This window comes from Oryx dammah, unplaced genomic scaffold, assembly GCF_014754425.2.
Source record: "Oryx dammah isolate SB20612 unplaced genomic scaffold, SCBI_Odam_1.1 HiC_scaffold_29, whole genome shotgun sequence".
In the NCBI taxonomy this organism is placed as follows: domain Eukaryota; kingdom Metazoa; phylum Chordata; class Mammalia; order Artiodactyla; family Bovidae; genus Oryx; species Oryx dammah.
In genome coordinates, this window is record NW_024070213.1 from 101,225,150 (window position 1) to 101,249,153 (window position 24,004).

The following is a 24,004-nucleotide window of genomic DNA, read 5'->3' on the forward strand; positions in this document are numbered from 1 at the left end:
TTCCCATCTCTTTCAGAATTTTCCAGTTTATTGTGTTCCACACAGTCAAAGGCTTTGGCATAGTCAATAAAGCAGAAATAGATGTTTTTCTGGAACTCTCTTGCTTTTTCGATGATCCAGGGGATGTTGACAATTTGATATCTTGTTCCTCTGCCTTTTCTAAAAACAGCTTGAACATCTGGAAGTTCATGGTTCATGTACTGTTAAAGCCTGCCTTGGAGAATTTTGACCACTACTTTGATAGCATGTGAGATGAGTGCAAATGTGTGGTAGTTTGAGCGTTCTTTGGCATTGCCTTTCTTTGGGATTGGAATGAAAACTGACCTTTTCCAGTCCTGTGGACACTGCTGAGTTTTCCAAATTTGCTGGCATATTGAGTGCAGCACTTTCACAGCATCATCTTTTAGGATTTGAAATAGCTCAACTGAAATTCCATCATTTCCACTAGCTTCGTTCATAGTGATGCTTCCTAAGGCCCACTTGACTTCACATTCCAGGATACCTGGCTCTAGGTGAGTGATCACACCATTGTGATTATCTTGGTCTTGAAGATCTTTTTTGTACAGTTCTTCTGTGTATTCTGCCACCTCTTCTTAATGTCTTCGGCTTCTGTTAGGTTCATACCATTTCTGTCCTTTATTGAGCCCATCTTTGCATGAAATGTTCCCTTGATATCTCTAATTTTCTTGAAGAGACCTCTAGACTTTCCCATTCTAGTGTTTTCCTCTATTTCTTTGCACTGATCATTGAGGAAGGCTTTCCTATCTCTCCTTGCTATGCTTTAGAACGCTGCATTCAAATGGGTATATCTTTCTTTTTCTCCTTTTTTAGATAGTTTCAATTAGGAAGTGTGATGCTTCTAGCTTTGTTCTGCTTTCTTAGGATTATTTTGGGGTCTCAAAGTCCTTGTAGTGTCATACAAATTTTAGGGCTTTTTTTCTATTTCTGTGAAAACTGCTATTGGAGTTTTAACAGGGTTCATATTTGATTTATAGATCACTTTAAGTAATATACATTTTAACAATATTAATTCTTCTGATCCATTAGGAAAGAATATCTTTCTATTTGTGTCTTCTTCAATTTCTTGCATCAATCTCCTGCCCTGACTTTTAAAAATTGCCTCCTGGCTGCAAACTGGAGAAATTGTGTCTTACTTCTTTTGTTTCTTTTTTTCTTAAGGATATACTTAAGGCTCTATACTGCCAGTATCTGAAAAAAATAAAAAGCATCATCAACTCTTGATGAAATGCAATTCCTCCTGGAAATTGGGGAAACTTTAGTTTTTTTCTTTCAGTTACTGATTTGAGGATCAGATGATGGTGTAGTGGTCACATCCGATTGTAGCAAATAGGTTTCTTACTTTCTCTGTCTTTTTATCATTACAATATAATCATGAATTTATACTAATTCTGTATTTTACTATCAGAGTCATTTTTTGATCACTGTTTTCCCCCCAAGTTTTCTCAATATAAACTTTCTCAAGTTGTTTTCTGTGACCCCACTAATCTCTGAGATCTTCCTTGTTTCATGGAAAAACAAAAAGCCAAATATCAGAGTTCCTTCAGATATTTCCATTTTCTTCTCAGTAAATTTGTTTGACATTGGTCTGAAATTATTATCTTTTTTTTTTTTTTTTTGCTGTTTCTATGTTTTCTTGTCCTTGAATGTTCATTTGTTTTTCTCCTGGAATCATCTAATTCTGTGTTTGAGGTGAGAGAGAACTTTGGGTAGATTACTAGCTTTCTTAATCTTTCTTTTATTATGATATAGTTTAATGTTGTTGAATAAATGACACATATTTTGGTCTGTCTCTTGACCTCTAATTTGGGCTCCTCAGCTAGTTCTGCTTGTCCTTAATGTTATTGCTTTTATTTACATATAAATTGGACTTTGTGTTATTTTATTTTTCTCTTGGTTGTGCTGAGGGTATATACTACAGAAGGTTTATTTGTGCTTTGATTGTTTTGAATGAATTTTGGAGGGTTATAAGCTGGAGGATTGGATATTAAAACTTAGGTGACTACCATTGTTCTCTAAGGACTTTATTTCTGTTTTTGTTAACTCTTGGAATTATATTACAAAGTTTTAGTGGTGGTGTTTTGTCTTATTTTGCATTAATGCAAAATGCCCAAGAGTATTATCTTCAAAGCTTTATATTTTCCACTTACGCCAGTTGAAACTTCCCTGATTGTTCAGCAATAAAGATTCCACCTGCGTTGCAGGAGACACAGAACATGTGGGTTGGATCCCTGGGTTGGAAAAATCTTCTGGAGGAGGAAATGGCAACCAACTCCAGTATTCTTGCCTGGAAAAATCCCATGGACAATCGAGACAGGTGGGCTACAGTCCATGGGGTCACAAACAGTCAGATATGACTGCACACACATACATGCACTCATCAAAGAAGACAATACTACTTGAAATATCATATATGACCCACCTCATCATGTTATAGGGGCTTCCCAGGAGGTACTCTAGCGGTAAAGAACCTACCTGTCAATGCAGGAGACACAAGAGATGTGCGCTTGATCCCTGGGTCGGGAAGATCCCCTGGAAGAGGGCATGACAACCCACTCCAGTACTCTTGCCTGGAGAATCCAATGGACAGAGAAGCCTGACAGTTTACAAGCCATAGGGACACAAAGAGTCGGACCTGACGAGAGTGACTTAGCAGCAGCAGCAGTATCATATTATATATTTACATGTATTTTAAGTTAAATAAGTTTAATCAAAATTTTGCTTTCTGCCAAGAAAATTATATTTATATTTATTATATTATTTTTATTTTGTGCAGCAGATCAATGTCACAAGTTATTAAATATCTATTGGTAGAAATATATTTAAAATATCATAAGAAGCCTAATTAATAAACTGTATACCAATAGTAGTTAGTAGAGCAGATTCTGATAATTCTAAGATTTGAAAGTTGGCATCATAGCTTATGGAGACACCTCAAGAAAGCTTTGTTTTTCTTAAATTATAAAATTGGTCTAATAGTAGTATTAAAGTTTAAGCATTGGTATGAAGATTCAATGAGCTACCTATGCAAAGTATATCACCCAGCACTTACAAATATTTAATAAATATTAGTAGATATGCATATTATTTTATATATAATTATCTACATTTGAACTTTGCAAATGCAATTTGTGTCACATCATTTGCATTTTCTCTTTGTCTCAAAAGAGTAAAATTAGGATGGAATTCTTCTTGACTTAGCATTTATATTAAACTTAAAACATTCAACTTTCAGAAACAAAATTATAAAGTATTATGTATTTTTTATCTTATTTTCTTGAAAAAAGTTTGCTGTTTATGCTTCTGTGTCCAGGAAATAAAACGTCTTTTATTTTCTGACAGACAATAGAGAATTTTGAAAATTAAAAGTAACATTTAAAAATATTATGATATATATGCTTTTAAAAATATGGAAAGTTTAGAAAAGCAAAAAGAAGACTGAAAATTCCTGATCATTCTGCTACACTGAGAAAATGACTGTTAACATCTTATAGATTGTTTCCAATTTGTTTTACAGACATCCCTGCTTTGCTGTACCATAATAATATTTTGGCTCACAAATACAATTGTTTTATCTTTGAAAAGATTTTTAGAAGTATAATTGCTGAGTTAAGGGGAATAAATGTACTTCATGCTATTGTCATCTTCCCAAACTGACATTTAGAAATATTGTGTCACTTGTGTCTGATTAGATTCTAATTCTTTGTCATTTCAAATTCAGATAAGAATCTTTCTGGGTTGTTATAACCCATCTTATTACTCAACCTTGCTCATAAGTTCCTTTGTATACCATCAAATGTGCATTTAGGGCGACATTGTGAATGGCTTCAATCTATTGACACTACAAATATTGAAACATCTTCTCTACTTTCACTTGTTGGTTTTCATTCAAATTTGTGATGAAAACACCTCCACGTGTATGCTGATGACAAAGCGTGAGAAAAATCCATGGGCAACGTGGAGGTGTGGTTCTAAAAGCTCTGACACTGATGTTGAGAGCCTCCGGTGAGATGAACCTGGTTGTAGGGGAAGACATGCACCAGGGTGGATAGCTGTGGGCCAGGATAGAAGTTCAGGCACAGGCTCCCAGGCCGAGTTTCCTAGTGCCTTGGCTTGAGGACTCAGGCCTGCTACATAGTTGATGGGTTCTGAAAGCCTTGCTCCTAACCAACACTCAAGGCTGCATTCAGCGACTACTTCTATTCGTCACAGAACTAGACTCTGAGGCTGAAAATCCCTCCCAAACACCTTTTCTGCAAGAATCTTCTCTCTCAATGTTGTCAAGACATCCCCAGGTTCAGAATATACACCTTTAACCCAGTCTCTCAACCAACCAAGGGTCCTAGACCATCCATCCACAATACTTTTATTTTTTATTTAAATAGGCCATGTCTTAGTTGAGGCATGTGGAATCTAGTTCCCTGGCAAGGGATCGAACCCACACCTTCTGTATTGGGAGCATGGAGTTTCAACCACTGGACCACCAAGGAAGTCCTACAATGCTTTTATATTCATGTTAACAGATCTGAGTCCATATTTCAGCCCTCTCTGGAACCAGAATGTGTAATATAAACTTTATACTAACCCATGGTATCCCCCAAGATGGGTCCTGAAACACCTCAATTCCACCTCTTGTTTCAACCCAAACACTCATGGGTGTACACCCTCAGTGTTCTTGGAGCATCCTCTCCTGGACCTGAATCAGGCACATCCTAAAATATAGATGGCAGCACCAGAGTTCTGTGCTGCAGCCATGAAATTAAAAGACACTTGCTCCTTGGAAGGAAAACTATGACAAACCTAGACAGTGTATTAAAAAGCAGAGACATTACTTTGCCAACAGATATTTGTATTGTCAAAGCTACAGTTTTTCCAGTAGTCATGTATGGATGTAAGAGTTGGACCATAAAGAAGGCTGAACACTGAAGAATTGATGCTTTCAAGTCGTGGTGCTGGAGAAGATTCTCAGAAATCCCTTGGACTGCAAGGAGATAAAACCAGTCAATTCTAAAGGAAATCAACTCTCAATATTCATTGAAAGGATTGATGCTAAAGCTCCAATACTTTGGCCACCTGATGGGAAGAGCTGACCCATTGAAAAAGACCCTGATGCTGGGAAAGTTTGAAGGCAAAAGAAAAGGGAGCAGTGGAGGATGAGATAGTTAAATAGTGTCACTTACTCAATGGACATGAATTTGAGCCAACTCCAGGAGACAGTGGAGGATAGAGAACCCTGGCATGCTGTAGTCCATGGGATCACAAGGAGTTGGACACGGCTTAGCAACTGAACAACAACAACACTGGAGTTCTGAGACTGGCCACTGAATAGAAAAAGATAAGTCTTTCACCAGACCCTACTTCAAAAGAGTCCTTCTCAGGTGACCCTGAGACTTCTGCCTCAAGCCTCCAGACTCACGAGCATTTGTGCTAACAGACCCCAGCTTCATCCAGACTCTGTACCCTGTAGGCAGCCCCTCCAGGTCCTAGGGGCCTGGGGGCCCTAGCAGAGTATCATTCTCTTGAAATGAGCCACAGATGCAGAGTCTATAGCATTAATCTTGCTTCTTATCTTTGCTGGGCCAACTTAGGCCGGTTACAGCTGCAGTGAACATGAAAGGGCATCTTATCCTACTCAAATCCAGAAAAAAAAAAAAAAAAACCTTTTACAAGCAGAATATTTTATCTGTAGATTGAGGACCACGTTACAGTACACTTCAGAGTATAGAATGAGACAACAGAATTTAAATTAATGTTTTGGTTCAAAAGTGATATGTATGCATTTTCTTATTGGAAAAGATAAATGGTAAGTCTGTTGACACACTTTTGACACATAAATGCAAATTAGAAACTGACCCTATTCTAACACTGACATCACAAACCAAAAGATGAGATGATTTAATATATGGTCTGGTATTAGGCCTACTCTGATGACCCAGACGGCAAAGAATCTGCCTGCAATGCAGGAGACCAGGGCTCAATCCCTGGGTAGAGAAGGGGATGGCTACCCACTCCAGTATTCTAGCCTGGAGAATCCTAAGGACAGAGGAGCCTAGTGGGCTATAGTCCACGGAATCACAAGAGCCGGACAAGACCAGGTGACTAACACTTTATACTTTATTAATGTTTCATTTCAGTTCAGTCGCTCAGTTGTGTCTGAATCTTTGTGACCCTATGGACTGCAGCACGTCAGGCTTCCCTGTCCATCACTAACTTCCAGAGGTTGCTCAAACTCATGTCCATCAAGTCGGTGATGCCATCCAAACATTTAATGCTCTGTCATCTCTTCTCCTCCTGCCTTCCATCTTTCCCAGAATCAAGGTCCTTTCCAGTGAGTTAGTTCTTCACATCATGTGGCCAAAGTATGGCAGTTTCAACTTCAGCATCAGATCTTCCAATGAATATTCAGTAATGATTTCTTTTAGGATTGAATGGTTTCATCTCCTTGCAAACCAAGGGACTCACAAGAGTCATCTCCAACACCACAGTTCAAAAGCATCAAATCTTCAGTGCTTAGCTTTCTTTATAGTCCAACTCTCACATCCATACCTGACTACTGGAAAAACCATAGCTTTGACTCGATGTGCCTTTGTCGGCAAGTAATGTCTCTGCTTTTTAAATGCTGTCTAGTCTGGTCATAGTTTTTCTTCCAAGGAGCACGTGTCTTTTAATTTCATGGCTGCAATCACCATCTGCAGTGATTTTGGAGCCTCCAAAAATAAAGTCTGTCACTGTTTCCATTGTTTCCCCATCTATTTGCCATGAAGTGATGGGACCAGATGGCATGATCTTAGTTTTCTGAATGTTGAGTTTTCAGCCAGCTTTTTCACTTTCCTCTTTCACTTTCATCAAGAGGCTCTTTAGTTCTTGACTTTCTGCCACAAGGGTGGTGTCATCTGCGTATCTGATATTATTGATATTTCTCCCAGAAATCTTGATTCCAGCATGGGCTTCATCCAGCCTGGCATTTCACATGATGTAATTCTCAGTCGGTTAATCATCTGCCTGCAATGCAGGAGACCCAGGTTCGATTCCTAGGTCAGAAAGATCCACTGGAGAAGGAAATGGCAACCCACTTCAGTATTCTTGGCTAGAAATCCCATGGACAGAGGTGCCTGGCAGGCTACAGACCATGGGATCGCAAGAGTCAAACACTACTTAGCGATTAAACCACCACCACTCAGCACATAAGTTAAATAAGCAGGGTGACAATATACAGCCTTGATGTACTCCTTTTCTTATTTGGAACCAGTCTGTTGTTCCATGTCCAGTTCTAACTGTTGCTTCCTGGCCTGCATACAGATTTCTCAAGAGGCAGGTCAGGTGGTCTGGTATTCCCATCTCTTTCAGAATTTTCCAGTTTATTGTGATCCATAAGGTCAAAGCTTTGGCATAGTCAATGAAGCAGAAATAGATGTTTTTCTGGAACTCTCTTGCTTTTTCGATGATCCAGTGGATGTTGGCAATTTGATCTCTGGTTCCTCTGCCTTTTCTAGAACCAGCTTGAACATCTGGAAGTTCACGGTTCACATATTGCTGAAGCCTGGCTTGGAGAATTTTGAGCATTACTTTACCAGCATGTGAGATGAGTGCAGTTGTGCAGTAATTTGAACATTCTTTGGCATTGCCTTTCTGTTAGTCTTTACTTTGCTTCATTTTGTAATCCAAGGCCACATTTACCTGGTACTCCAGGTAGCTCTTAACTTCCTACTTTTGCATTCTAGTCCCCTATAATGAAAAGGACATCTTTTGGGGGTGTTAGTTCTAGAAGGTCTTGTAGATCTTCATAGAACCATTCAGCTTCAGCTTCTTCAGCATTACTGGTCAGGGCATAGACTTGGATTACTGTGATACTGATTGTTTTGTCTTGGAAACCAACAGAGATCATCCTGTCCTTTTTGAGATTTCCCCCAAGTACTGTATTTTGAACTCTTTTTTTTTTTTTTTTGACTGTGATATCTACTCCATTTCTTCTAAGGCATTCTTGCCCACAGTTGTAAATATAATGGTTGTCTGAATTAAATTCACCCATTCCAGTCCATTTTAGTTCACTGATTCCTAAAATGTTGACATTCACTCTTGCCATCTCCTGTTTGACCACTTCTAATTTACCTTGATTCATGGACCTAACATTCCAGGTTCCTATGCAATATTGTTCTTTACCACATCCAACTTTACTTCCATCACCAGTCACATCCACAATTGGCTGTTGTTTTTATTTTGGCTCCATCTCTTCATTCTTTGTGGTATTACTTCTCCACTCTTCTCCAGTAGCATATTGGCCACCTACTGACCTGGGAAGTTCATCCTTCAATATCATATATTTTTGCTTTTTCATGCTGCTCATGCGGTTCTCAAGGCAAGAATACTGAAGCAGCTTGCCATTGCCTTCTCCAGTGGACCATATTTTGTCAGAACTCTCCACCATGGCCCATCGGTCTTGGATGACCCTACATAGCATGGCTCATAGTTTCATTAATCCATTATTGTTTTCCAGTATCCAGTTTTTCTTTATTTCTCAGTACACAGGAGATTATACCTCCCCACTCCCTTGAAATTAGAGTGGAAATATTATTATTACTATTGCCAGTGAACTGTGAGCAGTTCACAGTGCACAGCTCTACATATGGAAAAGCTAAATTGTTTCACTTTCACCTCATAAGAGACACAAAGATAAATTCCAGGTGTACTAACAAAAGTCTGTTTATTAAAACAAGCAAAAAAACACGGAAGAAAATAAATGAGACTGTCTATCTGATATCAAGATAGGGAAGAATTTTTTTTAAAACATTATACAAAAAAAATATATGTGCATCTCTACACATATATTTATAGCTACAAATCAAGAAAAAATAACTCTCAAGAAGAATATGGCAAAAGAAAATGGGCTTTCATTAACATTCCTTTCTCACAATTCCTCATTTTCTTTCTTATAATTTTCAAAGATTCAGAAATGCTTTCTTGCATTAATTCATGGAAGAGACATTGTTAGCTGGATATGTTCTAGACATTGTTGTAAAGGTTGAGGTACAGGCCTTTTTCACCTCCTGAAGTTCTTTATGCCCATAAATACTTCATCCTAAAGCAGAACCCAAGAAGACATAGTATATAACTCAACAAGGCATAATTTCCAAAAATCGTTGCTTATGGACAAAATATGATTCCACTAACCTTTTGATCATTCTAGGTTTTCTACATAATTTTTTTAAATATCAGTAATCTAAATGAATTTGTAATTGTAGTGGATCACAAAATGTAGAAGAGTGAAATGGAAAATAATTAGGTTTCCACTAACCCTACCAACTCCATTTTGGCTTTATGTAATCCATAAATCATTGTAAACAATAGATTGAGCAAGGCAATGTTGATATGTGGCTCCAGGATTTATACTGATTTAGCAAGAATTACTGGGAAAATTAACAAAGCAATTATAACTGAGTTTTTGTGTGGACTCAACCCAAAACTTTAACTTCCTTTGTGACTTCTCTTTCTCTCACTCAAATTTTCTCCCTATATTTCTTTTCAGTGGACCTACTCTGAGATCAGTACTAGCCCCAAACTTCTAGTGTCTTCTATTTTTATTACATTATAATATGGGGAGGTAGATGTTACCTTAATGTTTGTTTTTCTTTTATTTTCATTCTTTCTCATCAGTTCAGTTCAGTCCCTCAGTCATAGCTGACTCTTTGTGACTCCATGGACTACAGCACACCAGGCTTCCCTGTCCATCACCATCTCCTGGAGCTTGCTCAAACTCATGTCCATGGAGTCAGTGATGCCATCCAACCATCTCATCCTCTGTTGTCCCCTTCTCCTCCTGCCTTCCATCTTTCCCAGCATCAGGGTCTTTTCAAATGAGTCAGTTCTTCATATCAGGTGGCTAAAATATTGGAGTTTTAGCTTCAGCATCAGTCTTTTCAATGACTACCCAGGACTGATTTTCTTTAGGATGGACCGGTTTGATCTCCTTGCAGTCCAAGGGATTCTCAAGAGTCTTCTCCAACACCACAGTTCAAAAGCATCAATTCTTTGGAGCTCAGCTTTCTTTATAGTCCAACTCTCACATCCATTCATGACTAATGGAAAAACCATAGCTTTGAATAGATGGACCTTTGTTGGCAAAGTAATGTCTCTGTTTTATAATATGCTGTCTAGGTTTGTCATAGCTTTTCTTCCAAAGAGGAAGTGTCTTTTAATTTCATGGTTGCATTCACCATGTGCAGTGGGGACTATTATTTTCTTACATTATTGTTACCAATATTTATTTGTTCAGAAATAACTGTGCTTTCACTTTTACTTACACTACATCAAGATAAACCACTGCATTATCTTTGTTAATGTTTTGATAAATTATGCCAACTTTTATGGTGAAACTGTAAACAATTTTGGTTCAAATATCTGGAGAGTAAAATTTTATAAAGGCCTATTGATAGATATGGTGAAGAAATGTTTACATGCATAATTAATTGTTAGTAATTCTGTGCCTATTTTCCACAGGAGAGAATGCTTAAATTTCACCAAGTGAAACATATTTTTGATATACTAGATAAAATGCGATGCCTGCGAAAACGTTCTACTGTCTCATTCTTGGGAGTTCTTGTCATTTTCCTTCTGTTTATGAACTTGTACATTGAAGATAGCTATGTTATGGTAAGTCTTGGAGGTTGATTATTTGTTGTTCAAAGTAAGGCATAAGTCAAACAAGACAGTCCACTTGCAACATAACTTCAGTCCCAGAATATTGAAATAGCCTTAGTCTGAGCAATATTATAACATATATCTTTCCTATCTAGCTACTTTTTTATATCAATTATATATTGTCAATAGTATAATTGTTTTGGCTCATGTTCCAATGCTGTATTTAATGCTATATGCTATATTTAATGCAAATATGCACATCTAATTATAAATAAGTTAGCTATCATCCCTATCTGAATTATTTTTTTTTCTTTTTTTTTTCTTTTTTTTAATTAATTTATTTATTTTTAATTTTTACTTTACAATTCTGTATTGGTTTTGGCATAGATTGACATGAATCCACCACAGGTGTACATGCGTTCCCAAACATGAAATTGTATGTCTGTGTGTGTGTTTGTGTGCTTAGTCCTTCAGTTGTGTCCAACTCTTTATGACCTCATAGACTGTAGCCCACCAGGCTCCTCTGTCCATGGGCTTCTCCAGGCAAGACTACTGGAATGAGTTGTCAGTTCCCTCACCAGCAGATCTTCCTGACCCAGGGATGGAACCCATATCTCCTTCATTGACAGGCAGATTCTTTAGCCACCAGGGAAGCTCATAGTAGTATATTATATATTTATTGAAAAAAATACACTTATAAGTGGAACTGGGCAGAGTCACCTGTAAATAGACTAAACAAATTTTTATAGGTGTTATTCCTAGATAGCATATTCAAAAGCAGAGACGTTACTTTGCCAACTAAGGTCCGTCTAGTCAAGGCTATGGTTTTTCCTGTGGTCATGTATGGATGTGAGAGTTGGACTGTGAAGAAGGCTGAGCGCCAAAGAATTGATGTTTTTGAACTGTGGTGTTAGAGAAGACTCCTGAGAGTCCCTTGGACTGCAAGAAGATCCAACCAGTCCATTCTGAAGGAGATCAACCCTGGGATTTCTTTGGAAGGAATGATGCTGAAGCTGAAATTCCAGTACTTTGGCCACCTTATGAGAAGAGTTGATTCATTGGAAAAGACTTTGATGCTGGGAGGGATTGGGGGCAGGAGGAGAAGCGGACGACCGAGGATGAGATGACTGGATGGCATCACAGACTCGATGGACGTGAGTCTGAGTGAACTCCGGAAGTTGGTGATGGACAAGGAGGCCTGGCGTGCTGCGATTCATGGGGTCGCAAAGAGTGGGACACGACTGAGCGACTGAACTGAACTGAACTCCTTACTTTCTTTACTTTTCTATATTATCAAAAATTTTCAAATCCTATTGTCTAATTAATGATACTAAGTGTGCTATTTTGTTAAGAAGGAATGCTTTATTAATGTGTGACATCTCATTTGGATCTTGAATAGCTGTACATGACCACCATGTTTTACCCTTATAGTCACTAAAAAGTAATAAAGAATGTCAAGAACTAAAGATAAGAATGTGAAAACTAGTCAATAGTTTAAAAAAAGTAAAATTAGTAAGTTAGTAGATTTTTTCCTCAAGTCTGGCAGCATGCAGTTATCTTGGTCCCCTGTACATGCATGTATGCTAAGTTGCTTCAGTCTTGTCTGACTCTTTATGACTCTACGGAGTATCCAGGCTCCTCTGGCCATGGGATTCTCCAGGCAAGTGTACTGGAGTGGGTTTCCATGCCCTCCTCCAAGAGATCTTCCTGACCCAGGGATCAAATGCTTATCTCTTGCATCTCCTGAATTGTCAAGCAGGTTCTTTACCCCTAGAGCCACGTGAGAAGCCCCCAACCAGGGATCAAACCCATGCCCCCTGCAATGGAAGTGTGGAATTTTAACCTCTGAAGAAACTTACTAATGATATGCATTGGGACACCAAGGAAGTCCCTAATTTTGTGGGTTTTTTTTTTTTTTTAGGGGAGTAGTTTTCTATTTTTTGGCCACACCACACAATTATAGATACTTAGTTCCTGACCAGGGAACAAACCCATGCTCTCTACAATGGAAGCACAGAGACTTAACCACTGGGCTGCCAGGGAAATTCCCTGAATGAATTTTAAGTGAATTATGAAAGTATACGAAAAGACACATTCTGACTAATTGTGAGAACTCAATATGTCTCTATTATTTATTTTTGTTATGATTGTCACATAATTCATGTCTAATGAGAATAATTATGGTCATTATTCTTATTTACTTTTTCCATCATAATTGATGTTAAGATATCTGAGAAAATTCTAATACTTGTACAATTATTCCTGTTTACATATTTCAGAAAAACAAAGCCGTTGAACATACAGAGAACTGGAAAGTACTTTCTTTCATAAAAGCATGCTGAAAACTTTCAATTAATAGCTTAACTAGAGAGACTCTGACAACAACTTCAAAGATCATTTCCTAGTAAAATGTTTTATTTTATTAATTGAAAATGATTTAGTAACTACCAGTTACTTGCCAGATACTATTCTATATCCTACAAGCCAAACAAATGATCTTAGTTGGTACAGATTTTCTTAGGAGGTCTTCTGTAAAGCATCTTGCCTCCCTTAGCATTGTTCTTAGATGGTGAAATTCTGTCACATTCCTAGATCTTGACTCTGCCTATGTCTTTTACCTTCAATTATAGGTTTAATATAGTGGGCTTTTACCTTCAAGTATAGGTCTAATTCTACCATCCTTAGTCAATTCACCATATTGAAGGTACCACAGTTAATAGAATTTGACTAGGCATGATCCAGTTAAACATACCAAACTGGAAAGACTTACTAGTAATATGCATTTTAGATTTTTTAACCTGACTATTAGGTTTATGAAATTTAAGAACAATAGAGCAAAACCTAGGTGATCCAGCTATTTTTAATTAAGAGAATTTAAGATTGTAAATTAATCAGAGGAGCTCTTGATTAATGATTTAATTTTGTAATAAACATTTATTTCTTGCATCTCTGTGTACTGGTGAAAGTAAATCACGTCTTGCAAATCAAAAACATGGTATTGGTAGGATGCTTGTTGCATTTAGTGATGATAAGACTCTTTCAAGTGCAATTTCAATATTTAACTTTAAGTAGACAAAATATTATATGCAGCAAACATCTTTATGTCTTTTGGAAGAGAACCACTTCAATTCACCAGAAAATATATAAGAAATAATAGAGTACATACGATAAGGTCAAATTCTATTGCTCTATTTATACATTTCTGTCTAAACATCAGTCCTACCCACATTATTTAAAAGTGTGATTTAGTGAACTAGCTCTACTAAAGAGTACTTTCTAAATGAAATCTGGCTACATTAGCCATATACCACCAGGGAAGTCCATATATATCTAATCAGATCTACAAATCATCCCTGGTACAGAGAAGAAATATCTTCTTAGCTTAAAAAACTGAATTTATTTTTAAATATTTACTTATGTTAGAAAAAGTAAATTAAAATGGATATTAAGTGTAAGCATGCCCCCATTTTGAAAATTTAGTGACAATATTTTTATTAAGTATTCACTCTTTACTAGAGGATGTTTTTTACCTAAATTACATTTTGGACCAAATTTTATCCCAAGGCTTAATATGTATAAACTTTTAAATATTCATTGTATTCATGTACAATTACATTAAAATTGTTCTTCTACAATGTGATTAGTGCAGTTCAATTCAGTTGCTCAGTCGTGTCCGACTCTTTGCGACCCCATGAACGGTGGCACACGAGGCTTCCCGGTCCATCACCAACTCCCAGAGTCTAGCCAAACCCATGTCCATCAAGTTGGTGATGCCATCCAACCATCTCATCCTCTGTTGTCCCCTTCTCCTCCTGCCCTCAATCTTTCCCAGCATCAGGGTCTTTTCAAATGAGTCCGCTCTTTGCATGAGGTGTCTAAAGTACTGGAGTTTCAGCTTCAGCATCATTCTCTCCAAAGAAATCCCAGGGCTGATCTCCTTCAGAATGGACTGGTTGGATCTCCTTGCAGTCCAACGGACTTTCAGGAGTCTTATCCAACACCACAGTTCAAAAGCATCAATTCTTCAGTGCTCAGCTTTCTTTATAGTCCAACTCTCACATCCATACTTGACTACTGGAAAAACCATAGCCTTGACTAGACGGACCTTTGTTGGCAAAGTAATGTCTCTGCTTTTGAATATGCTATCTAGGTTGGTCATAACTTTCCTTCCAAGGAGTAACCGTCTTTTAACTTCATGGCTGCAATCACTATCTGCAGTGATTTTAGAGCCCCCCCAAAATAAAGTCTGACAGTGTTTCCACGGTTTCCACATCTATTTGCCATGAAGTGATGGGACCAGATGCCATGATCTTCGTTTTCTGAATGTTGAGCTTTAAGCCAACTTTTTCACTCTCCTCTTTCAATTTCATCAAGAGGCTCTTTAGTTCTTCTTCACTCTCTGCCATAAGTATGGTGTCATCTGCATATCTGAGGTTATTGATATTTCTCCTGGCAATCTTGATTCTAGTTGTGCTTCTTCCAGCCCAGCGTTTCTCATGATGTACTCTGCATATAAGTTAAATAAGCAGGGTGACAATATACAGCCTTGAGGTACTCCTTTTCCTATTTGGAACTGGTCTGTTGTTCCATGTCCAGTTCGAACTGTTGCTTCCTGACCTGCATATAGGTTTCTCAAGAGGCAGGTCAGGTGGTCTAGTATTCCCATCTCTTTCAGAATTTTCCAGTTTACTGTGATCCACACAGTCAAAGGCTTTGGCATAGTCAATAAAGCAGAAATAGATGTTTTTCTGGAACTCTCTTGCTTTTTCGATGATCCAGTGGATGTTGGCAATTTGATCTCTGGTTCCTCTGCCTTTTCTAAAACTACATTGAATATCTCAAAGTTCACAGTTCACATATTATTGAAGCCTGGCTTGGAGAATTTTAAGCAATATGTTAATATCCATAGAAAACTGGCCTCTTAGTTGTGGCATGAGGAACCTAGTTCCCTGATACAGGATTGAGCCCCATCCCTCTACATTGGGAGCACAGTCTTAACCACTGGACCACCAGGGGAGTCTGCTGGGTTTTTTTAGAATCAGGAGGAAATTATAGTTATAATTCAGAGAACTCAGATAAACAATTACAGTAATAAGGCCTCTAGGGTTATTTAGCACATGTATTCTACTCTTCTTGCTAGAAAATCCATGGCCCCAAATCCTGAGCGTATAACAGCTTAGTTTAATGTGTACATGATAGAGGCATATGTGCCTTTCAGTAGGAAAGAAAGCCAAGTTCGGTATAATAGACAAATTGTATTACAAGGCAAACTAAGTAGAAGAGACACTGCATGCCCAATCAACTTAGCCTCTCAGCTGTGAGCATCTTCAAAGTAGCCACTAGGGTATATATTTAGCCTGTAGCTAGTCCATTGAATTTCATTCCCATCCAGAAAATGATTGTCATAAAGCTTTGTCTTATTACTGAAAAACACACTACAGCATAGTAGCTATAGAAAGAAGGTATCCAGGGAGAGCCTGGCTGTTCAGGTAGATGCTTCTGGAAAGCAGCCAACAAGGCTGACTCAGGTGAAAGTTGTATTATTTATTTATGCTGAAAAGTGTAAAGACTTGTTCTTGAGAATTTAATAAAGTGCTTTCATATGTCTCATTTCATCTTATATTCTGTTATGTCCTTCAATCAGGATGAATGTACCCTATCTTATCACAGAAAAGGTCTGGATTTTTACATGTTCAAGATAGAATTCTTAAAGAGATATTCAGTATCCTGCACTTCCTTTAGAATGTGACATCAAATAAGAAAAGAATGGTAAAATGAATTCAGTATTGTGACTACTGCCTGATTTTCATAAATATATTTTCTAGATCCTATTAAATATGGACATAATATTTACTATTAAAGTAGATAATGCAAAATTGAGTCTCCAGTTACCTTTTGAAAATCCTAAATTTGCTCATTTTAAAACTTTCATGATTTTTTTTAGGTTTTCAGAAATACAAAGATGAAAATATTTATGTCCAATTAATTTAAAATAATCAGAATTCAATGGATATTAGTGCATTTATACAACTAGCCTCCCAAGTTTAATGTCATTTATTTTAAAATTCTGTAACTTATAGATGGCAAACACATTATAAATCACAATAAAGTATTTTCTTTGTCCAAATTATCAAGGCAATATAAAATATAGAAATACACTATTAAAAAGCAAATATAGGCTCATAAACATAATTTAATATACAGAAAGGATATACAGAATGCATATTCATTTATGAAGGACCAGATTGAAAGTTCTTGCCAGTCAATGTTCACTGTTTCAACTTTTATTCTGACGATTTCAGCCTGGCCATAGATTTAAAACTTTGAGTTAGTCATCTTTTCCATTGATATTTGAATTTGAAATAAAGCAGTAAATGTTCCAACTAAAGTAAATTCATATTTGAATCCTTTCTAATATTTTTGGATAATGTTTAATTGATTAAAGTTTCATTGACCACAGTCAAATAGTATGAGGACCAAATTCATTTAATACATTTACTTGCTCTGTTGTCTTAATGGCATTGCTCATACCTGACCTGCCAATCCTATACTCAATAGTCGAAATATCCACAGAACTCACACAGCACAAGAGATACTTTGCGAGAAAAGAAAAAAAAAAATCTAATTAGGTTGTCCTAATATTCTACCAGTGATAATAAACTATATACAAAAGCCAAGCAGGTCATCATGTTGCTAGTAATGTATAACTAATAGAAAGTGAAAAGTGAAAGTGAAGTCACTCAGTCGTGTCCGACTCTTTGCGACCCCATGGACTGTAACTTATCAGGCTCATCTGTCCATGGGATTTTCCAGGCAATAGTACTGGAGTGGATTGCCGTTTCCTTCTCCAGTGGATCTTCCCAACCCAGGGATCGAACCCAGGTCTCCCACATTGTAGACAGACGCTGGTCAAATGATTAGATAATCAAAATCTACAACTGAATTTATATCAGAGGGAGATAAAGGGAAGCAATTAATTGTTAGCAGGATATTTTTAAGCTGAATAGGAATATCTTCTTGAATATAAACCATCCTGAAGATTGTATGACATAATTCCATTATCAAACTGATACTAAAGTTTTTAAATATAAAAGATCTAAACTTCACTTTCATCAGGACACTCCCTCTCCCCCTCTACACTCACAAGCAACAAGCAAACATCATGGGAAAGACCCGTACAAAGTCTAAAGACATTTCCTTGAACATTTGGTATTAATGTCTCTTAATGAAGATATCTTAAAGATATTTGTAAAACAAACTATCATTTCACAAAGACCATGGCTGTCCGTTCTCAATAGCCTTCGATTATAGTGGCTACATAAATGACTGACTAACACTTCTTAGTTAATAAGTTATTCAAACTCCAATCACTATGTTCACTGTTGAATCCTGCTAATCATTTCTAAAATTCCAAAATCTTAGAAATAATGTGTGGTCTTTTATTTGACAGGACTTGAAGAAGAGTAAGTAGTTAATATGAGTCAGTTATGGGGAATCTAGTGAGAATTGGCTTTACATGAAACTGTAAAGATCACTGTCAAGTTTGAAGATTCTTGTAAAGAATTTCAATTTTAACATGAAAACAGTGGGAGTTTTCAATTTTTTTAATCAAAAGAATGCCATTATTAATGTATGCTTTAGAAAAGCAACTGTAAGCATAAAATAAAAAGTGGAAAATAGTGAACAGAATCTAGAATTCAGGTGAAAAATAATTATTTACAGCTTCTAATGCCAGTAACTGATATTTATATAATGCCCATATTAAAGACTCTTGAGAGTCCCTTGGAGTGCAAGGAGATCAAACATAAAGGGAACCAACCTTGTATATTCATTGGAAGGACTGCTACTACAACTGAAGTTCTAATACTTTGGCCACCTGATGCAAAGAGCCAACTCATTGGAAAAAACCCTGCTGCTGCTGCTGCTGCTGCTGCTGCGTCACTTCAGTTGAGTCCAACTCTGTGCGACCCACAGACGGCAGCCCACCAGGCTCCTCCATCTACGGGATTTTTCAGACAACAGTACTGGAGTGGGTTGCCATTTCCTTCTCCAGACCCTGATACTAGAAAAGATTGAAGACAGGAGGAGAAGGAGATGACAGAGGATGAGATGGGTAGATGGCATCACAACACCAACTCAATGGACGTGTGTTTGAGCAAGCTCCGGGAGATGGTGAAGGACAGGGAATCCTGGTGTGCTGCAGTCCATAGGGTTGCAAAGACTTGGACATGACTGAGCGACTGAACGACAACAAAATATTGTATATCAGATATATATGCCCATTATATATATATATATATATAATTATTATTATTGTGTAAGGAAAAAGTTTATTTAATCCATGACCATCTGTTATTTCTCTCTTCCTCCTTCTTGGCATTCAGGAAGGAGACAAACAGATTTTAAGGGAAACATCTACACATCAGCTGAGTCCAGAACACTACATGCATACTTTCAAAGATTTGTCTAATTTCTCAGGAGCCCTCAATGTCACCTATCGCTACTTAGCTGTCATGCCTTTACAAAGAAAGCGTAAGTAAAGTATACTTATACTTTTAAAATCAATAACAATAAAATACTTTGTTTTAAAATAATGATAATACGCTTCATTTGTATAAAAAGAAATTTATGGGCTTTACTAACATAATATATATATTGGGAAACATTCAGTGTTTCTTCACAAATTCAGTTATTGACCAATCCAATTTCATTATTAACAACACCAAAAAAATTAAATGCCTAATTGTGACATGAAGCTTTTAACAGCTTGCTATAGAATTCATGTAGGGAGACTAGGAAAAAACAATTCACTTTAACTTTTTTAAGTTAGCTTTTAAAAATAATTATTCCCACAGTGATACATTTTCAAACATTGGTTTCATGACATGCCACCAGTTTGAAGTAATGAAAGTCATTGTATTTGTTTCCTAAGATGTCATAACAAATGGTCACAAACTAAGTAGTCTGAAACAATGGAAATGGATTCTCTCACATTGCTGGAAGCCAGAATTCAGAAGCCAGGATGCTGGCAGCACCAGACTCCAGCTAGAGGAGAACCCTTCCTTGCCTCCTCCAGGTGTTAGCCGCACTTGGCATTCCTTGGTTAGTTGTAGCAAAACTGCAATCACTGCTACTCTCTCCACATGGCCCTTCTTTGTCTCTCTCTGTTCTCTCCCATTCTTATAAGGAAATTAGTCATTGAATTTATGGCCCAACTTAAATCCAATATGATTTCATCTGGAGATCTTTAACTAATTGCATCTTCAAAGACTATTTTCAAATAAGGTCACAGTCTAAAGTTCCAGATAGACATGAAATTTTGGAAGCAATTATTCAATCCACTACAGGAACTTTGACCCAAGAAGTAACATACTACATTTCATGAATTTCAAGACATTATAAATTATAGAAAATATCATGATCTAATTGATGTACCTCTAAGAAAGTACAAGCATCATCAAGTTTAAGTTGTAAGATGCTATCAGTTGTGATATACAACCTGAGTTTAAAATATTTCTATGTGAAAAATATGTTTTAGAATCAGTGATACACAGTGATATCATGAACTTCTTAGTAGGTGGTGTGGAGACCACAAAAATTGAGTTCTCTGTTAAGAAGTGTTTATGCAAGTGAGTTTGTGATCACCAGGTTGAGGAAAAATTGCAATAGTTTAGCTTTCTTTAAATCTTTTTTCTTCCATTTCAAATGTCTACTTCTCTTAAACTTCCTCCCAATTTCAAAGACTGACACTATTTTTTAAAATTTTCATCTATTGCACCACCTTTGTTCACACATTACTAATCCCTTTCCATACTAAATTTACAAATGTGTGCTAGCACGTATACCAACTGCTTTATACTAAAGAGGCAATATAAAATAGAGAGTTTGCGTGTGTTAGTCACTCAGTTGTGTCTGACTTTTTGAGACCCCGTGGACTGTAGCCTTCCAGACTCCTCTGTCCATGAGATTCTCCAGGCAAGAATACTGGAGTGGTTTGCCATTTCCTTTTCCAACTGCTTTATACTAAAGAGGTAATACAAAACAGAGAGTAAGAGCAGGCAAGAATATTGCAGTAATTTTCCATTTTCTCCTCCAGGGGATCTTCCTGACCCAGGGATTGAACCGGTTACTCCTGTGTCTCCTCCACTGGCAGGCAGTTTTTACCACTGTGCCACCTGGGAAGCTTTTGTATATTTAGCATAATTCTCTATTCACAAAATGTTCTATATATGATCATTCACTTAGATGTACTTAATAGAGTAGAAGGCCTAAGGGGAAAAGAACTTTTTTTTTTTCTTTTTTCTGTGTTATTCAAAACCCAGTTTCACCTTTAATTTGTCTTCATTCTGGATTCTTTTGTTCAGGATTTCTTACAATTGGACTTTCATCAGTGAGAAGAAAAAAAGGAAGCTATTTACTTGAGACAATCAAGTCAATTTTTGAGCAATCCAGCTATGAAGAATTGAAGGAAATTTCAGTGGTGGTTCATCTAGCTGACTTTAACTCATCCTGGCGTGAGGTCATGCTGCAAGATATTACACAGAAATTTGCCCACCATATTATTGCTGGAAGGTTAATGGTTATACATGCTCCAGAGGAATATTACCCAATCCTGAGTGGCCTTAAAAGAAATTACAATGACCCAGAAGATAGAGTCAGATTTCGTTCCAAGCAAAATGTAGATTATGCTTTTTTGCTCAACTTTTGTGCCAATATTTCATACTATTATATAATGCTTGAAGATGATGTTCGTTGTTCAAAAAATTTCTTAACTGCCATCAAGAAAGTCATTGCATCCTTAGAAGGAACTTACTGGGTAACCCTTGAGTTCTCTAAGCTTGGCTATATTGGAAAACTTTATCATTCTCATGATCTCCCACGTTTGGCACATTTTTTATTAATGTTTTATCAAGAAATGCCTTGTGATTGGCTATTGACTCATTTCCGGAGTCTGTTAGCTCAGAAAAATGTGATTCGTTTTAAACCATCTCTCTTTCAGCACATGGGTTATTATTCATCATATAAAGGAACTGAGAATAAGTTGAAGGATGATGATTTTGAAGAGGAGCCATTTGACCTCCCAGATAACCCTCCTGCAAGTCTATATACCAACATGAGTGTTTTTGAAAATTATGATGCAAGCAAAGCTTACAGTAGTGTTGATGACTACTTCTGGGGGAAACCACCTTCGACAGGAGATGTCTTTGTGATTATATTTGAAAAACCAATTGTAATCAAAAGAATTAAAGTGAATACTGGAACAGAAGATCGACAAAATGATATTTTGCATCATGGAGCTCTAGATGTTGGGGGGAATATTAGATATTTTAAACAAAATAGACAATGTGTTACTTATATTAAACTAGGAGAATTCAGAAATGGAAATTTTGAAGTATCTGATGTAAATCAAAAAATTCCATTTGATATACATTGTATGAGGATATATGTTACCAAAACACAAAAGGAATGGCTGATTATTAGGAGTATTAGCATTTGGACTTCTTAGCCAATTAAATCAATATGTCCAGTTACTGAAGCAGGTCTTCCTGTTTCCTGCTTTGCTACTTCCTCTTTTGCTCCCTTTGTCCTTTAGAGGGAAAGCAATGGATTGGATAATTAAAAAGTCAGTCATTTTGGCAGTTTTGATCTGCTCATTATCAGCATACTTTTACTTTTATGCACACATATTTTTGAAGCTGTGTATCAGTTCATAGTTAATAATACTTTTGTTATATTTTAATGTTTTTGTGTTACTTTCAAAATTTCATCTGCATGTCAAAAAGGTAACATGAAGGATTTAAAATGAGAAAATGTGGTTTGTTCAATGATGAATCGTGAAAGATAGTTCCCACTGTATGCACTTAGTCAAGAATTTATTTCATTATATCATCAGATAAATTTTATTAAGCATCTCTGTGACTATGCAGTTGGTTAGAATGATAATCTGTCTTGTTTTTCTTGTAAACTTAGGTTACCATAGACTTCTGTACATCTACAATGAATACCTCCTCATAGAAGTGATGTCTTTACAACAGAATTTTGTGTGTCACTGAGGTGATGAAAAAAAGAAAAAAAACTTTAAAATATCCTCCCCTGATTATTTATATAGGAGGGGAAATTGTTCAATGTACAAAAATTTGAACACCTACTGTCAATAAATTTTCTGTGGGCAGCACTCTTTTTCCAGGGTCCCTTTTGCAAAAATAAAGGTTATGCTCAATATTTTCAGGTTCCATTGGGTACCTGCATTTAATAGAAAAAAAAATAGAGAAGGCTTATGGTTATTCCATTCCTAATGAACATTTTCAGTATATGCAGAAAATTTTTGAAATTGATTTTATATGTTTGTATTAAAATTCATATGCTTAAAATCCTTGTGATTTATCATATACTTTTTTGGAGTTCAAATGGACATTTTATGAAGGAAGAACATAAGAAACAGAAATCAGTCATTTTTTCTACACTCATAGCAAGTCCAGGATGAGAGATCAAATGTTTTAATATCCAGACTATGTTCTTTCTCTTATGTAGAGATCGGTCTTCACATAATTTATGCTCTTGTTTCTCTGGTACATGAGTCTCAGTTAAAAAGTTATTCTATCTGAAAATAGCTTGCATAATTTTTCCATAAGTCATGTTGTCATTCTATAAAATAATCCTGAAGTATCCTAAATGATACTCTGGTGATATATGCACCCAAATGGTAAGCAAACTTGTCTAAATTTTACTGTGAGGGACTTCACCATAATGTCTACACCATAGAGTCATTAAAGCAATTCAGGACACCTATATTAGTGCATCCTAAAATCATTGTTTTTTCAGAATGTCCTGAGCTTGTCTCATCCTTTTCTTTTTTGACAAACAGCAAAGATGAAGTGATTTATTGTTTATTGTTGTTCAGTCGTTAAGTTGTATCCAACTCTTTGTGACCCCCATGGACTGCAGCACACCAGGCTTCCATGTCCTTCACAATCTCCCAGAGTTAACTCAAGCTCATGAAGACAAATAAATATACTAGTATATAGATGAATGTACAACATATACAATATGGAGAGATAGATGAAATACGAGACTTGGGATAATGAGAAGACAAGGAATTCCTCTTGTTCTTCTTTCCATCCTGAAACAAAATTCTTAGGAATCACTTGTATGATAGAGTCTAAGAAAAAACTGGAAAATATTTTATTAATTCTATTCAAATAAATTAAATTAGAAACTCAGATAAAATTATTAAGAATTTTTTATTGATACAATAGCTAATGTGTACTTTCTTTGCACACAGTTGCTACAGTATTTGAGAAAACAGTGAATGTATAATATTCTGTGGCACATTTAAGTGTCAAAGTTATAA

At 36.5% G+C, this 24,004-nt stretch overlaps 1 protein-coding gene across 1 annotated transcript; it reads left to right on the top strand.

Moving 5' to 3' along the window:
- The first annotated feature begins 10,518 nt into the window (after positions 1-10,518).
- On the top strand, positions 10,519-22,918 carry MGAT4C (MGAT4 family member C). Its single transcript, XM_040234471.1, has 3 exons — positions 10,519-10,665; positions 19,038-19,185; positions 21,018-22,918. Exons 1-3 carry the CDS (start codon positions 10,519-10,521, stop codon positions 22,157-22,159), a joined length of 1,437 nt encoding a protein of 478 aa, XP_040090405.1. The 3' UTR covers positions 22,160-22,918.
- Positions 22,919-24,004: the final 1,086 nt, after the last annotated feature.